At 38.1% G+C, this 18,604-nt stretch overlaps 2 protein-coding genes and 1 non-coding gene across 4 annotated transcripts; 1 reads left to right on the top strand and 2 right to left on the bottom strand.

Moving 5' to 3' along the window:
* The first annotated feature begins 1,195 nt into the window (after positions 1-1,195).
* On the top strand, positions 1,196-1,325 carry LOC148292474 (small nucleolar RNA snoR83). Its single transcript, XR_015827537.1, has one exon. It is a non-coding gene; the product is annotated as a small nucleolar RNA snoR83 (small nucleolar RNA).
* Positions 1,326-3,032: 1,707 nt separating this feature from the next.
* Positions 3,033-8,852, bottom strand: LOC110769293 (dolichyl-diphosphooligosaccharide--protein glycosyltransferase 48 kDa subunit). 2 transcript variants are annotated; one of them, XM_021973240.2, is made up of 13 exons: positions 8,408-8,844; positions 8,148-8,284; positions 7,170-7,295; positions 6,705-6,758; positions 6,438-6,551; positions 5,788-5,843; positions 5,666-5,707; positions 4,991-5,066; positions 4,718-4,789; positions 4,499-4,624; positions 4,301-4,405; positions 3,786-3,869; positions 3,033-3,411 (listed from the first exon to the last, which is right to left on the bottom strand). In XM_021973240.2, exons 1-13 carry the CDS (start codon positions 8,676-8,678, stop codon positions 3,364-3,366), a joined length of 1,311 nt encoding a protein of 436 aa, XP_021828932.2. In that variant the 5' UTR covers positions 8,679-8,844; the 3' UTR covers positions 3,033-3,363. The 2 variants fall into 2 exon arrangements, with proteins under 2 accessions (XP_021828932.2, XP_021828930.2); XM_021973238.2 differs by having other exon boundaries at positions 4,301-4,624; positions 8,408-8,852.
* Positions 8,853-13,119: 4,267 nt separating this feature from the next.
* LOC148292473 (uncharacterized) lies at positions 13,120-18,604 on the bottom strand. The gene is made up of 2 exons (XM_088245835.1): positions 18,596-18,604; positions 13,120-14,178 (listed from the first exon to the last, which is right to left on the bottom strand). Exon 2 carries the CDS (start codon positions 14,176-14,178, stop codon positions 13,120-13,122), a length of 1,059 nt encoding a protein of 352 aa, XP_088101961.1. The 5' UTR covers positions 18,596-18,604.

Genomic DNA, 18,604 nt, shown 5'->3' with positions numbered 1-18,604 from the left:
ATGCTTAATTTTAGGTTAGACAACAAATGATCAAATTAGGGAATTAGGAACACAAGGTTATGACCACACACCATGGCTTAATCATACTTTAGCTAGAATCAATCCATTAATCTAAATTGAACTTGGGAACTTATCTGCTTGAGTTAGTTATTTCTTTCTTCCTTGTTTTATTTATTTCCTTTCTTTTTCATTTCTGTTTTGTGTAGGAAAAATGAATTGGATCATTCAATCACCAATCCTCGTGGGATCGACCTCGCACTTACATATGCTATACTACCAAACGGCTCGTGCACTTGCGAGTATCACAAGTTGAGGATGCAACTGAATCCATTTTGGTGCAGCTGTATCTACGCAACAAAGCCCACACCAATTACCACGAGAGAAACTTATATACACTGGAGTGTATACTCTTGTATCCCTGTAACACTCATCTCACGATCCGAGTGCTACAGAAACATATGGGTATACACTGTACACATCGGGTGTCCCCCGTAATTATTGCAAACTTCAGATATTAAATCTATAAACGAGCCTCTCATGGTATATGACCCAACACATCAAAAGCTCATGGCTTGTTGAAACCCATGAGTGCAATAGGGAATTGTAATTTTAAACCTCTTCTAATATTGGGAAGAAAACTAAAATACGAGCTACTTGGATTGTGGACGCAATTTGGTCATAGAGCTCCTAGAATGCGCAAGGGACTTGTAGAGTAGTCAGGAGTCTTAAGACCATTTACTCTGCACCCGAGATCCTAAACTCTATTCCGCATTCTCCTAATCCAATGTTGCTTGTATTAAAAAAAAGGGGGTTTAAAAAAGGAGTTCATAGAATTGTATTGGGCTATCATTTGTTTAGGCACTTGGGTAAGGCCGGTTGTAAATGTGAGCCCATGTCTGAACTTTCAATTTTTCAGAATAATTAGGCGCATAATGAAATACAACAAAGTTGAAGGACGAAATAGTAACAAAAGGGATTAGGGTTTTCTTCTAACGAGTATAAATATATGGAGCAGCCAAGAAAAACAGAAGATCAAAAACCCAGCAAACCCCTGAGCTCCAAACTCTGCCCTTTTGAAAAGAAGACGTTTTTGTGCAGATTTTCATTGCGTTTTTGTGTTATTGAATTTGTATGGCTGTGTGTGTGTGAGTGTTATTTTGAATGGTGGGAAAAAGGGGAGGAGGTGCCTTCATTAATCCCAGATAAGCTGAGAATTGGTGCTTATCTGATTCATAGGAGGCCAAAATCAACTCTGGAGGTTTCGCTGATAAATGCCTGTTTTTTTCATCATCGCAAGGCGTTTACTAGTAACTTTCCATACATATAAATCAGGGTTCTTTTTCTTTTTTGTGTTTTTTTTTAAATGATGGTCTGGTAAGAGTTGTCAAAATTTTAGGCTCACAGAAAACGTTTATTTTCAGCATTGGTTTTAAGCATTGTCCAATTGGTAGGTTGTGTTTCTGAGGATATGATATTAAGAATTAAAAGTAGATTTTACAATCGGTTTTTGTGGGGATTTAGATTCACTACTTGGTCATAGAGCTACCCTTTTTTTTTTCTTCTTTTTTTTTTAGGTGTTAATCAAACAATGGAATGGGTATTCCATTTCAATTGACCAACACGTAAGATGTGAGAAGATAATTTTTTTTTTAAATTATAATTTTATAATTTTCACAAAAGAGAAAGTACCACGATGACATTATTTTGAGTGTTGCAAAATGCTAGTTCGTAACCCTATTAAAATTGGAGGCTCTTGGATTTTCAATTGCAATAGTCCATGAATTTGTACCCGAATTTTATTTGATCGTATAAATTTAAGTTGACAGTCATATTGACGGGAGGACCAAATTGCCATTGAAGTATGACAAAATTTAAACCAAAATGAATGTGAACTATTGCAGTTAAAAACCCTGAAGCTGAAATATATGGGGGGATAGCATACAAAGAAATGGAAAACAAAAACAAAAACTAATCCAGTTGCAAATTACAAGTTACTGGAGCTTCATTTACATAATCGAAGTGCTGCTTTAGCACATTTGCCGACCGCGTTTTATATGCACTGCAAACCTCCAATCGAAGTGCTGCTTGATGCCAATATTGTGGTTAATGCTAAGCCTACTAGAGAGGTCATCCAAGTCCATTGGAGTCTTCCTAGTCTTGGCAACTTCTTGGAAGATTTGTGCTGGTGGTTTGCTAAGGGACTCTAATGGAGCATGGATCTGTGGGTTCTCTGCAAATATTGGGATTGGAAATATTATTGAGGCTGAGCTATGGAGTCTTTTTAGAGGTCTGCAAATGGCTTGGGCCAAGGGCATTAGGTCCCTTGATATTGAATGTGATTCTTTGTCTGTTGTCTCTCTGATTGCTAAGGCTTGTAACCATTCTCATCCTCTTTTTTGTCTGATTGAAGACTGCAAGTTGTTACTTAACCGTGATTGGAGATGCAATGTCTCTCATATCTACAGGGAGCAAAACAGAGCAGCTGATCACCTTGCTAACTTGGGGTATGAGTTACCCTTGGGACTTCATATCTATGAGTCTGCTCCTGTCTCCCTCTCAAGCTTGTTGCTGGATGATGATCTAGGAAGAGCCCAAAGTAGGGCTGTGCCTTGTTAGCTTTTTTCTTTTCTGACTTCGGCCTGCCTTGTAACCAAAAAAAAAAAAAAAAGATTGCAATTACTTTGAAATCAAAGCAAACGGTAAGCGATTTTCTTACTGCTTAGATGATTGAAAAGGGCATATTTTTTTTTTTTTTGGTCTGAACCATGAGGTGGTCCTAGATGGGCCCTAACTATAAGTGGCATCTTTAAGCCTTAACCACAACCCAGACTAATCCCCACTCACACCGGATCGGCCCATAAAGGGTAAAGTGTTGGCCAAAGTGGTGACTCCGTACGAGAGCAAGGATCGAACCCCTGATCTCTCTTAAGGAATGAGAGTGCCGAACCACTCACACCAACCACCTTGGTTAAAGGGCATATTTTTCAGTAAATCGCTTGCCCCATCTAATGTCACATTTGTACCACCTAAAATAACGCAATCATAAAATAGAATTTTCAGATATTAACCATCTTTCAGAACACTTTTACAGCCTCCATAAATCAACCAGTTTTCTCATTTCTCTCTGATGGGCATTTTTGGCATGAGAGTAACTTTTAAATGTATAAACGCCCGTGGCGGCCTAGGAGATAATGGTGTCTATTAACTGGATGAATAAAAAGGTTTGGCATAATTAGCAGTTCCTCAACGATATAATTTGTCCTATAATATAGAAAAGTCTGCGTAATGCTATTGCCTATCAAAATCTCCATTCCTAAGCTCTTAGTGCCCGCGGTACATCTTCCCTGACAAATTGTTCTATAGCTACTTGCTGTATAAGTGGACAGCCGTGAAGATGAAGAAGCCTGCCATCTGCATCACAAACAAAAATATTTTTTTATCAGAATAGTTCCAAGTAATTTTCAGTAAAGCTAAGATCATACTCATTGTCTAAATACAGCTTATGACACCAAAAAGTGGGAATCTTGGGCTTCTTTCCTATGTGATGGAACATACACTAATGACTGGGCCAAGAAAGCTGTGATCATCTTCAGACCATTAAAAGAGAGTTGGGAAACAGTAAAAGAGAGAGTTGGGCAGAAGTTACACAGAAAAAATGTCAAGAAAAAACATGTAGTGCCGTTTGAACCGCAAAGGAGCCTACAAACTGGGATCCCATCTAAGCAGCTCGTTATATACATGTATAATAAATTAATGACCAATTACAGAGAGCAAAAGAGAGTTACCATAGAAAATGCTGCTCCATAATAGGGATAAGCTGCTGGTATGAATCTTTCATATTCATTGTGTCTAAATGGCCGAACAGGAATCTGCAATTCAATATCCATGGTTTTCATTCAGGTAGTGGATAAAGAAACAGTACAAGAAAACGGAAAAAGCCTGACTTACACACACAAAGCATGATACAAAATAAAAGGTAGCACAATTGGTCAGAGTAAAAAGTTTTGGGTACTTCAGGATTATAATGCTTTACGTGCTACACAAAATGTCTTAACTCAGACATCTTCCATACTAGATATAAAACATAGGTGGGTGGCTCGTTGTTGTATGTTAAGACTATACAATCATTATTTTTCTTTCTTTTTTCGCACCATTCAAATAGCTATCCTAATTGCACTTAAGTCCACAATGACCTCCTCCATGGGGTTTACGGGTAAACATAGATAAACTTTTTTAATAGCAACATCTTCTCTTAACAAGTTATAGATACATCTCCACCATGAATAGGTACATTTCTTACCTGCTTTGATAGGGATAAACTTGTGTAGCCAAGCCTCTGGTACTCAACCTTGAACTGGAACACCCCGTAAACATCTGGAACTTTAAACGCTGTAAAATAACTGCCCTGCAATACAAAAAATAAAACAAAAATCAGAAAGGGTATCAACAGAAAATCTACAGGAAATACAGAAAGTCTGGAGGGAATAACATGCATTACCTTCTGATCAGTCGATAAGGTTTTCAGAACATAGGGACTCATCATATAAAACTGCACTTGAACATCATCAGCAACATATGGCTCCCAACTTTTTCCATGCCATTCATAAATCTCCACCGAATATTCCTTCAATTGTAATTTCAGTGTCAGGTGCCAAGAACTTTAGTTTTTTGCTCTTTTTTGGGAGTCTTATTAACACCACAAATAAATAAAAATTACCAAGTCATCGTTGATCCTGTAAATTGCAGGTTCATCTGCTTCCCCAACTTTGTGGTGTCTTACATTCACAGCCTACAGAACAAAATGGTTTAATAAGGTGAGCATTTAAGAAACCCAAAAATATAGCGATACCTAAAATGAAACTATTAGATGAGTTAACCTGGCCACCATCTCTTATTTCTCTTTTTTTTTTACCCCTTTTTTTACTTTTGTGCAAGCCTCATCAATAAACATTATGCTATCAGGACGACAAGATAATAACTTTTGCCTCACCTTGAGATGACCTCTTTCGTGGAAAACCCATTTGCTAAGTTCAGTCAGAAACTGCTCATTAGCTGATTTCTCATGTCTGTTATCACAAAATAAGTTTCTCATTAATTTCTTGTTTCAAACAGGAAAGTCTTCTGTGGTATTAAGAGGTATGTACAGTAAACGCACCCAAAAATGCATATTTTATTCATTAGTCATTTTGGGCAGCTACATTAGGAAAAAATATATCTTATAAACTGCTTGTGAGCCCTTATTTCTCCAGCATCCATATTTCTATTGATGCCTAAATGTCTAGCCTAATCTCTGCATGAATCATAGCTCATCAATAAGTTGTAAAGGCCATCCCTACTTCAAAATAGGCGCCATAGCCTACAAGCTTTTATTAGTTTATAACCAATCAACAATTGAATTTTCATCATACCCAATAGACCAGTTAACTTGGGATCTTCTTTTCAAAGATGCGCGACTACCAACTAAAGTACACCATGACCATTTCAACATATCAGATATATAGCTATGAGTTAACTGACAACAGGCAAGCAGGAACTCCATTCTCCACTAAAAGGTTCTTTTTCCTCTTTGATTATATAAGTTAATACATTATGTGGCAGTTAGAATAGGAAATGTTTGTAACATGTATGGAAAAGAAATTAAATTAGAATTCATAGCATCACTCACTTCTTTGGGCTCCCAGCCTTCTGAACCTTAGATCTGAAAAGCCTGAAAAAGAGAACCAAATCTTGTCAGAGGAAACAATCAAAAAATTAGAGAACTTCATTTGGCAGGAAATCATCACATACCTATCGCTAAACAAACTTAATGAACCAGAGATCAAAACCCGAGCATTGTTTCTTGCCTACAAAATAGACATGAAAAACACATGAAAACTGTTACAGAATCTCTCTATATATATATATATATCATTTACAGATCTCTCCACTCAAAGAACTCACTGATTTAGTAATGTTTATGAATGTAACCAGACAATAAGGAGCTGAATCCCGATACTGAAGATCAAACATCCATTTCCAATTGCTAGGGCAGGAATTAGAGAAAAGTCACTGGCCTCATAGGCAAAAGAGGAAGCAGAACATAATACAAAGTGGTAATGAGAAAAAATAGGATGCTCTATAATAGTTTTCTGGAGAAATTATGTTATAGCAATTAGTCCTATGTTTCCCTCCAGGAAAAAATAGAGACAGAGAGAAAGAGAGAGGTAAAAAATAAACACTATCTTCAAGAAAACATTATGAAACAAATAGTACGTTGTAAATAATTAACAATATCTTCAATATCATTTACACATCACAGAGAACCATGAGTTTGAATTTTCTAAACAAAGCATAGACAAACACATAAACGAAGGAAACCATCTATGTATCACAAAAATAATATACACAGTAATGCAGTAAAAGAGGAGAGGAAAACAGGCAGTGAAGTGTTAACACACCTGCACAACTGAAACTAAAGATATAGCAGATCCCGTGAGAGATGGAGGATTTGACAGCTTGCTTTTGGGGTTAGCAGAATATGCTGAAGGTGAAGCTGAGAGAACTTTCAGAACCTAAAATGATGCATATATTTACATGAAAAAGTGAGGGTTAAAATTTTTAAAATAAAAACCAAAAAACAATAACAGTTGAATAACTTTAATTAGCACAAAGGTTCATTCTATTGTTTTGCAATGCACTGAAGATGGAAAATTGAAAAATCTTACCAGGCTATTTTCAGAATTCACCGTATGGCCAATCCCCTGGAAAAGTACAGGAGCCTGTGGCAGAAGCGCCAACATAAACAATATCAGGCACAAAGACTATAATTACCACTACCATTTACTAATAGTGTGCATTGAATTGTCTCTGAGTGCAACCGTTACAAATTCTCTAAACACTTTGCTTAAGCAATTATTGGATCGGACAAAAATGATGAATGGCTTGAGGAAAAATGTCATGACCTGTAGCCAGGCCAGTACCCATATAAGTTGATGGAAGAGCAAAAGTAGAAGAAACAAAAGGCAAATTAGGAAATGAGAACGAGAAATTACAAATTCAGAACACTTCATACACGAAATTAATTGCGTTGGAAACAATATTTTGTAAATACTACCAATTGAAATACACATGAGCAAGATTTAACATAATTCAACTGGACAACAAATATTAACATTGTTAAGAATAGATACCTCAATTTTCTTGCTTCCTAAAATTACATCAGACTTGATGAAATCATCACTAGCAATAACTGCATGATCTCCTTCAGTGTCGGAAACTGCATAGCTTGTGTGATCTATGACCACAGCCGCTGGATCCTGTACCCATTATAAATAACATACTCAAAAACATCAGTTCCTTAATCAAGCTCAAAATGCTGGACGAAAAGCTATGACCTAGAGAAACACGTATGAATTCTAGGCAAGGATATGAATATTGAGTGTCATTAAACCTTGTAGAATACTATGAGATAAGAGAAGTGAAAAAACATATATAAAGAACAGCCCTTTCAACAAAAATGATTTTGCTAACCTCACAATCATATCAGTGTAGTGTATGACAGTGGTCATTCTTGCTGTCATTAAGGAAGTGGCAGAAAATACACCAAGCTATTTCAACAAAAATGATTTTGCTAACCTCAGTCATATTAGTGTAGTGTATGACAGTGGTCTGTGAGCATTATTATGTACTTAATGACAGGAGCTAGTAATTGACAATATGCTCATTTTAGTGAAGTTATTCTTGCTGTCATTAAGGAAGCAGCAGAAAATACACCACTAGAAAGATCAGAAGCTATTCATAAAGAGCTCACATATAGCAACAGTTCATGACACGATAGATGATAATTCTGCAATTGTTAATAAAGCATTATAATTTCATCCAAACCTGAATTAAATTTGCATTAGAATTGGCTTTGTTGTAACAAAGACATGAGTGTAATACATTGATATGGATATGCACTTTAGTGATTATGGCTGTTTCTGTTATTCCCAAATGATCAATTCTTCAAAGAAAAGTCCTTTTTTTTTCTTGGTAGTAGAAGATTTAAAGAAGCAATGCATGCATACTGGACAGAAACCAACTTCACGGAAATTCTGAATATTAAAAAGGAGACTGAAAACAGATAATTGATATAGTAACCAGTGAAATGCTTCAATGCTTAAACCAACCTCATCAAAATCAACTCCGCACTCGACTGCGATTTGTCGGATCAAATCAGATGCATTGGTATCAGCTGCAATGATCAAATCATGACCGCTATCCACAAAATCAAGAATAGCAGCCAGGTCAATGGACCCTCCAAACCCTATATCACATGATAAAACAGAAATCATAAATAAATACAGTCAAGCTGAATTCCCAAAACCATTTCAATTCACCAAAGTTTTCGTTTTCCACAACACAACATTTCGAAAAGAGAGAGACTTACGATCGACCGAAGGAGAAAAGAGAATCAAGGCGTCATAGCTATACAGGCCGTAACGCTGCAAGGAGATCTTGGGATCATCGGCGAGCTTGAAATCGAGCTCGAAGCCTCGAGATTGCAGGGACTTGAAGAACAAGGAGTGCGAGGATTTGAGGGCGAGGTCGTCGAGCAAGACGAGGATCCGGCGATCGGTTGGGTGGTCCGGCGAGAAAGAGTGGGCGAGAAATGGGAGGGTTAGGGTTAGGAAGGTGAGGACACTGAGGAGCTTCAGCATGGTTTCGGTTTGGGAGGGACTGAGGAGAAATGCGCCTGTGAGAAGTGCTGCTTCGACTTTCTTCCTTCAGATCGCAAAACTAGAGTGGACTCTGCACTGGGTTGGCTGACTTTTCGTAATTTCTTCTCTTTCTGTTTTTTTTTCCTTATATTTGCCTTTGTTATAAAATAAAATAATCAGATAATAGGAAGTACCACTAAATATTGGGAGTGGAATTATATTTGCTCTTTGTGGTATTTACACTAATATAGTTTCTCTTCAGATAGACTTCACTCTTTCTTTTCTTTTCTTGCTCTCACTCTCTTTTTATTTTCATTCGTGTCTGTTTACAAGCAGATATAATGCCTATTTATAGGCAAAGCAAATGGCTCTTAAGGGAGACATAATGATTTCTTTCCAACATTATAATTTTATCTTTTGACTAATACCCCCTCACTTTATTTATGTGGACTTCACTTTTTACTTTATAACACTCCCCCTTGAAGGCCACATGTCCCTAGATTGGTTGCCTCATTAAAACCTTGCTTGGAAAAACCCAATGGGAAAAAACCTAAGCGAAGGAAAAAGAGTACAACAACATTTGGGACATTAGGGTAATGTGAAGTGCACTCATGTTGCCTCATTAAAACATTGCTAGGAAAAACCCTAGTCGAAGGAAAAAGAGTACAACGCGCTTATGTCATGTGTTAGAGGACTCTTGAATGCTCCCCCTGATTTTGCATGCTCCAATTTGATTGCTTGCAGAGTTGTCGCAATCCAATGCCATGCACTAGCTTCTGGAATGTGCACTTGGGTAAAGACTTGGTGAAGAGATCTGCCAAGTTATCACTTGAACGGATTTGTCTGACTTTGATTACTTGACTCTTCTGAAGCTCATGCGTGTAAAAAAACTTGGGTGATATGTGCTTGGTCCGATCACCCTTGATGTATCCTCCTGTGATTTGAGCAATACAAGCTGCATTGTCCTCATTCAGGATGGTTGGAGTTTCTGTTGCCAAGGGCAAGGCACATGTGCTTCGGATGTGATGAATCATCGACCTTAACCAAACGCATTCACGACTGGCTTCATGGAGGGCAAGTATTTCTGAATGATTGGAAGATGTGGCTACCAACGTTTGTTTCGTTCAGCGCCATGAGATTGCAGTTCCTCCACATGTAAATACATACCCAGTTTGTGAGCGTCCTTGATGTGGATCAGAGAGATATCCTGCATCAGCATATCCAACAATACTCGGGGCATTGGTCGATTCACTGGAATAGAATAAGCCCATGTCTGTCGTTCCACGAAGATATCGTAGAATATGTTTAACGCCGGTCCAATGTCGGCTTGTTGGAGCAGAGCTGTATCTTGCTAACAAATTTACTGAAAAAGCTATATCAGGTCTGGTACATTGTGCTAAGTACATTAAAGCACCTATTGCACTAAGATATGGTACTTCTGGACAAAGGACCATTTCATCATCCCCTTTTGGACGATATGGATCTTTCTTAATGTCAAGCGACCGGACGACCATTGGAGTGCTAAGTGGATGAGCTTTATCCATGCCAAACCGTTTTAATACCTTTTCAGTATAATTTGATTGATGCACCAAAATTCTATCAGCACTGTGCTCAATCTATAAGCCAAGACAATATTTTGTCTTTCCAATGTCTTTCATCTCAAACGAGTTTGAGATAATCAGCGGTCTTTTGGAGCTCTTCAGGAGTTCCAATTAAATTCATGTCATCGACATATACCGCCACTATCGCAAATCCAGACTCTGATTTCTTAATAAATACACATGGGCAAATAGGGTCATTTGTGTATCCTTCCTTTAGTAAATACTTGCTGAGACGATTATACCATATTCGCCCAGATTGTTTTAACCCATATAATGATCTTCTCAATTTGATTGAGAACATGGCCCGTGGTTTATTCCTGGCTGCTTCAGGCAGCTTAAGTCATTCTGGGACTTTCATGTATATGTCTGTATCCAACTCTCCATACAGATATGCGGTAATGACGTCCATAAGTCTCATTTCAAGTTTTTCTGAAACCGCTAAGCTTATCAAGTAACGGAACGTAATTGCGTCCATTACTGGAGAGTATGTTTCCACATAATCAATTCCAGGCCTTTGTGAAAAACCTTGCGCAACAAGTCGTGCTCTATACCTCGCAATCTCATTTTTCTCATTGCGCTTTCTTGTAAATACCCACTTGTAACCTACAGGGTTCACATTGGGTGGAGTTGGAACAATGGGTCCAAAAACACTCCTTTTTTCCAAAGAATCTAATTCTGCCTGGATTGCATCTTTCCATTTAGGCCAATCCTGTCTCCGTGTGCATTCATCAATGGAGCAAGGCTCAATATCATCATCTTTTATGATCTCAGTAGCCACTAAGAATGCAAATATATTATCGATGATTATCTCATCTCTGTTCCATAATTCATTAGTGGATGTATAATTTATGGAGATTTCTTGACTTTCAAGTACAGCTGCCATTTCAGGAGCACGTGTCTCATCAAGGACATTTTCCTTTTCAGGAAGTACCTGTCCCTCTTGAGAGGGATTTGAACCATGAATTGTGGGCTCTCCATTTATTTCATTTGGATTCATTTTGGCCATCAACTTCCTCTTTCGAGAAACTGAGTCCTTTGAGCCTAGTGGTCTGCCACGCTTCAGGCGTGCAACAGATGAGCCATTTGCTGGCGCATTGCTTTGTCCATTGTGAATATCAATTCTTGCAGGTGCATTTGCAGCTGGGATATGTGATTTCGTCACCTTTGTTGCATCATTAAATGCATCTGGCATCTGATTTGCAATACTTTGGAGGTGAACGATCCTTCTCACTTCGTTTTCGCATTGAGCGGTACGAGGATCGAGATGAGATAGAGTGGGTACATCCCATGATAATTCACGTCGTTCTTCAGGAACGAGTTTGCCTTGTTCTTTAGGAACAGATTTTTCTCCCCCTAATAGTGGGAAAATTGTCTCATCAAAATGACAATCCGCAAATCGTGCCCTAAAGATATCACCCGTCAGGGGTTCCAGATATCTGATGATAGATGGTGAATCAAAGCCAACATATATTCCCAATCTGCGTTGAGGGCCCATCTTAGTACGTTGCGGTGGTGCAATAGGCACATATACCGCACAACCAAAAACTCTTAAATGTGAAATATTTGGTTGATTATCCAACACAAGTTGTATTGGAGAGTATTGATTGTTGGCGATGGGCCTCAACCGCACCAGAGATGCTGCATGTAAAATGGCATATCCCCAAGCAGAAACTGGCAACTTTGTTTTCATTAGCAGTGTGCGTGCTATTAATTGAAGACGCTTAATCAAAGCTTCTGCCAAGCCATTTTGAGTATGAACATGGGGAACAGGATGTTCAATGTCAATGCCTAGCGACATGCAGTAATCATCAAAAGTTTGAGATGTAAATTCACCAGCATTATCGAGTCTAATTGACTTAATGGGATAATTTGGGAATTGGGCTCGCAATTTAATTATCTGAGCCAAAAGCCTAGCAAATGTCATATTCCGAGTGGACAAAAGGCAAACATGTGACCATCGGGTAGATGCATCCACCAAGACCATAAAGTACCGAAATGGTCCACAGGGAGGATGAATAGGTCCACAAATGTCCCCTTGGATTCTCTGCAAAAATGATGGGGACTCAACATCAACTTTCGGTTGTGATGGTCTGATCACCAACTTCCCTTGTGAACAAGCTTGGCAAAAGCTGTCACTTGATACCATAATGTGTTTTGTTAATAAGGGATGTCCCTTAGAGTTGGTGATGATCCTACGCATCATGGTGGATCCAGGATGACCCAACCAGTCATGCCAAAGCTTAAAAGTATTTGAGTCAATGGACTTCTGGTCCTTGACATTGTGTGCCTCAATTGTCCGTATGGTTGTATAGTACAATCCTGATGATAGAGCACGAAGCTTCTCTAGTATACGCTTCTGGGTATCACTGGAAGTAATGCAAAGATATTCCATGTTTTCCTCATTCTTTGTTTCAACATGGTAGTCATTCAAACGTATATCTTTGAAACTCAACAGATTCCTTCTGGAGTTAGATGAATACAAGGCATCTTGAATGGACAGTATTGTTCCATTTGGTAACATAACTTGGGCTATTCCTGAGCCTTCAATCAGATCTGCAGGACCTGATATGGTTGTTACCTTTGCTTTTGTAAGCATCAAGTTTGAGAAATACTTTCGATCTCGGAGGATTGTATGAGTAGTCGCACTGTCTGCAAGACAAATTTCTTTGCTAGAACTCGTGTTTTGGGGGCATCCATAATTTATATCCATGCCTTCAAATAAATAAAATAAGTTGAATCAATAAACAATCATTCAAACATTGCCACTTTTATTGGATTGAAATGAAGACAGGAATAAAAAAAACAGTGCTTCAGATAATACAAATGTTACATGAAGGAATTTAATCCAATTCGAACCCATAAACTTCATTCCCCCCTTCGGCTACAAAATCGGAAACATCTAGATGCGTCTTGTCTAACTGATGCGATATTTCCGATGAGCCTTCTATGGCTGGCGGATCTGGTTCAACATAATTTGTCTCCACTTTCCTGTTTTTAAGTGAAGCTTGATAAAGATCCGCCAAGTGCTTCGGCGTACGACATGTACGCGACCAATGTCCCTTTGCACCACATCTGTAACAAGTGCTTTCATCATTTCTGGGTACATGGCTTGTTTGTGTTTTTCCCTTATTTCTGGATGCATTTTTTCCATTCGTGGATGGATTGCTCCTTGGCCTCAAGCCATATGAATGAGCACCACGATCTTCTCTACTCCCTTGCCTTTGGCCACGCTTGCCTCCTCGCCCACGTTTGTGGATACTGCCACGAGATGAGGTGGCATTCACTTCCCGAGATGCAGTATTTGTTTCAGGAAGTGGTGCTGAGCCCGTTGGGCGAGATTGGTGGTTCTTCAATAAAAGCTCGTTGTTCTGCTCAGCTAACAGGAGGCAAGATACAAGTTCTGAGTACTTCGTGAAACCACTATGCCTATATTGCTGCTGCAGGAGCATATTTGAGGCATGGAATGTACTCAGAGTTTTCTCGAGCATATCTTCCTCAGAGATATTCTCACCACATAATTTCATAAGGGAGGTGATCCTGTGCATAGCTGAGTTGTATTCAGACACTGTCTTGAAATCATGAAATCTCAAGTGTGTCCATTCATATCTAGCTCTTGGGAGAGTCACCGTCTTCTGATGATTATATCTCTCACATAAAGCTTTCCATAGGACCAATGATTCATCAACTACCACATATTCGCTTTTCAGCGCTTCATGAATGTGGCGGCGAAGGGAAATCATGGCCTTCGCATTTTCCTCAGGTGATGCATCACTTCCATCTTCAATTGCTTTTCCAAGGCCATTAGCACGCAGATGGATCTTGGCATCCAGGACCCATGATAGGTAGTTGTCCCCAGAAATGTCTAGGGCAGCGAATTCCAATTTTGCCAAATTGGCCATCTTCAAAAGAAAAATGAGATGCATTAGAATTCGCAATAATCTTCAAGCTTGATATATTTTTGAACTTCAGGTCAAAAGATATCATGCATATTTTACCCAAAATTTCAAGCTCGAGATATGGGACATTAAGCCATTTATTAATAGGAACTTCTGGTCCTGTAATTGTTTGAGGAACTCCAGGTCCTCATTTTGATTATAAAAATAAAGTGCTATAAATTTGCTGGTAGGGACGATAAACCCGGACCATACTTTAAATGAAAGTAAATGTGCGATAAAGTAAATTCATAAAGTAAATTGCTTGCTGTATGGACGTTAATCCCGCACCCTACTTTAAATAAAAGTAAATATGCGGTAAAGTAAACATGCTGGTATAGGCACTAATCCTGCTCCATACTTTTAAATAAAAGCAGTTGTGTGGACGATAAACCTGCACCACACTTTAAATAAATATTGCCGTATGGGTAATAAACCTACACCATACAGTAAATAAAATAAGTGTGGAGATAAAACCACCACTAAAAATATAGGAGGTGAAAACCGTCCATAGTAAATGTGGGGATAAAACCACCACTAAATATATTATATTTTGTGGGCAATATAACTGCACCACTGTTCAAGATATAATAGATGGGTTTTAAGATCACACCATCATTTTATTATGATAACTTGTGTTACAACGCGATGGGTAATGAAAATTACACCACCATAAAATAACAGAATGGGGTATAAAACCGCGCCATTCCAAATTATATTACAAAGAAATAAATTAAACAAACATGGATGAAACAACACAAAAATTGTGAGAGCACAAAAAAGAAAGTTTGCATGTCGTCGTAGTAGTATAGTGAGAGGAGACATATGACGGAGAGGAGAAAGAGAAATAACACATGGTGTTGAGCTGAGAAAATTTAAAGGTGGAGAGACTGTCGTGCTGATAACGTGTTATAAAATAAAATAATCAGAGAATAGGAAGTACCACTAAATATTGGGAGTGGAATTATATTTGCTCTTTGTGGTGTTTACACTAATATAGTTTCTCTTCAGATAGACTTCGCTCTCTCTTTTCTTTTCTTGCTCTCACTCTCTTTTTATTCTCATTCGTGTCTGTTTACAAGCAAATATAATGCCTATTTATAGGCAAAACAAATGGCTCTTAAGGGAGACATAATGATTTCTTTCCAACATTATAATTTTATCTTTTGACTAATACCCCCTCGCTTTATTTATGTGGACTTCACTTTTTACTTTATAACAGCCTTCTTTATTTTATATTTCTTTGGGACATATTTTCCCAAACGATAGTCGTGACTCAAGAATGTGAGAAGTCATGAATAAGAAAACTTTTAAGGGCCGTTTACTTATCAGAAATGGAGGAAGTAAGGAATTGGGGAATTTAGAAATTGGGAAAGTAATGAATTGGTATGGGAAGAATCATTCCAATTAAGTTGTTTACTAATTATATAGAATTAGCACAGTAATAAAGTTGAATCCTGTTGGGGTCTTTTTTCGTCGGAAGGCTCGTTCGGGCTTATTGATTCTCGGACCACCATAGAGTGGTGGATCAAGCCTTCGTTACCCCTTTTTCTGAGTTAGCGAGGACTAGACCCAAAGCATCCGAAGGGAGAAGCAAGTCCCAGGAGAGTACTATGTTCTTCTTCCAGTGGCTGCGTGTTTGGTGTTGATGTTTCCGGCAGCTTGACGAAGAGTTGAAGATGACTTGCTGATGTTGATATGAGATTGTGTGAGCTTGGCATGAGAGCTTGGAGTGTGGGAGCTAAAGACCCACAAGTTTAGCAAATGAGAATGCATGTGCTTGGCTTGGTGTTGGATATGCTTGAGTTTGGGTGTTGATAATTTGTTATTTGTGGCTATGGCTATGGGGATTTAAGAGTTTCAAGAGTAGGATGAGAGGAAAAGCTTGAGATTTGAAGGATATGATGTTTATAGCATGGAATGAAGGAAAAGCTTGGAGTTATGCTTGGTGAGGCTTTATGGATTTAAGAGTTTCAAGAGAATGAGAATGGAAGGGAAAGCTTGAGGTTTGAAGACTATGATGTTTATAGCTTGGAAGGAAGGAAAAGCTTGGAGTTATGCTTGGTGAGGCTTTATGGATTCAAAAGTCTCAAGAGAAGGAGAATGTGAGGAAAAGCTTGAGGTTTGAAGGCTATGGTGTTTATAGCTTAGAATGAAGGAAAAGCTTGGAGTTGTACTTGGTGAGGCTTTATAGAGAATATAATGGATTTCAAGGGTGAGAAAGTAGGAGACATGGTGGTGATGGTTGAGGAATGGCTGGGATGGCCGCTGGAATGTTGTAGAGGCCAAAGGGAGGAAGGAAAGTGGTCTGATGGTTGCTGGGGTGCTTGAGCAACCAAGAGATGTTGGTTGATGGCTGCTGGGATACTTGCAGCGACCAAAGGATGGAGGTTGATGGCTGGGATGACCGCTGGAATGCTTGCAGCAGCCGAAGGGAGGAAAGAAGATGAGTTCTCATGGTTGCTGAAAAGCTTGCAGCAACCAAGAGAGGTTTATTTTGCCCAGCAAATGCCTCCCAATTTATAGAGGGTGAAGGTTTTCCTTTATTTCCAATAGGTAAAGGGAGGTGCTGGAACCTGCTTATTTCCAATGGTTAAAAGGGAGCACTGGGGCATGCTATTTTCCAGCAAGTAAAGCTATGCATTGGAAAATGACTATTTCCTATGGGTAAGAGGGAGTGTTGGAATTGACTTGTTTCCAGCAGATAATAGGGAGTATTGAGACATTCTTATTTCCATCGGGTAGAGCTAGGCATTTGGAAAATGACTATTTCCTAAGGGTAAAAGGAAATAAGTAATGGGCTTGAAAAATATCTCATTTGCTCACCCACATTGGAGAACTCTAAGTAATGTGCTTGGACTTTGGTGCTCCCAAGTAGCTAGCCCAAAGTCTCCAATATCCAAGAGCTTCCGTGGGCCTTGTGGATCTCCGTAACCTTCCACATCACAATCCCTCATGCAAGCCCCGTAAACCACATGACTTGGGTTCATGTGAGCTTGATATATGAAAAATGTATTATTGGCTTCGCATGGCATGGACACTATTATTTATTTAATGAATTAATTCCCAAAATACAACTTGGATTAATGCATGACCAACATTATATGTTATATTGGGCTTTACACGTCTTTGGGCTTCCCGTGACTTTTTTGGGCCTCAACAAATCCTATTGTTATTGTTTACGGATTCTCATGAATCAAAACTTAAACTAATTTGATTATTAAAATGCCCTGTACGTATAAATATATATTTTTCACCTAAGTAACTTGTAAAAAAGACAATATACAAAACTTTATTTTATAACTAATGTATAATATAAGAAACTATATGGCGAGTGATGAAAAAACTAGTATATAATAATATACATAATATAATAGAAAAAAAAAAAGCAAATATGACATAATGATAAGAATCATAACAAGACAAATACAGGCTAGCAACCAAGGTGAAAAGATTAAAAATTTTCTTTTTCCAACAATGATTAATAAATAGCCATTGATTTTTTTCTTTTAGGCTTTAGGGTGTTTTGGAATTATTGTAAAGTGGGAAGGGTATTTTTGGAAGGTAGTACGGGAAAAAAGGAATGGGAATCGAATCAACTACTCCCCCTAGTTGATCCGATTACTAGTTTTGAGGGGATGTGATTACGGATTTTGAGATATGACCCATGTATTTTTTCATTCTTGATTGCAAGTAAACGTGGAGGAAGTCCGAAATGGAAATCATTCCTTTTCTTTCCACACCCATATTACTGATACATAAACATGCCCTTACATAGGAAATCAAGTAATGGGAATCGTATCAATTACTCCCCTAGTTGATCCCATTCCTGATTTTAAGGGTATTCGATTATGGATTTTAACTTGGAACCCACATGATTTTTTTAAATTCCTTATAGGGCCTGTTTGGTTTGCGGAAAAGATTTGATGGGAAATAATTTCCCATGTCGTTCTCAAGAGATGGGAAATGGAAGATTTCCCATGTTTGGTAATCCTCGGAAAGTAACCAGGAAATGCCACTTTATTTCCTTTCACATGTTTGGTTTGTATAGGAATGTAAAACAAAGTTTGTTTAATTTTCCAATTATACCCATATAAAATCAAATAAAAAAAAGAATACATTTAGGGCCAGTTTGGGATTGCTGTGCTGTGAAAATAATTACTTTCAGATTTGCTGTAAGAGAAATCAGTTGTGAATGAAAGTAGTTTGGCGTTTGGTAAACTTTATATTGAAAGTGATTTTGATACAAAAATCAATTTAAGAGTGTTTGGTAAATATTTGTGTAAAATAGCTGTGAGCTGGGCAAAATGACTAAAAAGGATATGATGTTGAAATTATTTTTTAATTCAAATGTTTGGCATTATATATAAAAAAATAGTCGCACTTTTTTTTT

This window comes from Prunus avium, chromosome 8 (assembly GCF_965620075.1).
Source record: "Prunus avium chromosome 8, drPruAviu1.hap1.1, whole genome shotgun sequence".
Taxonomy (NCBI): domain Eukaryota; kingdom Viridiplantae; phylum Streptophyta; class Magnoliopsida; order Rosales; family Rosaceae; genus Prunus; species Prunus avium.
The sequence above is the reverse complement of the archived record's forward strand: the minus strand, read 5'-3'. Positions and strand labels throughout refer to the sequence as shown.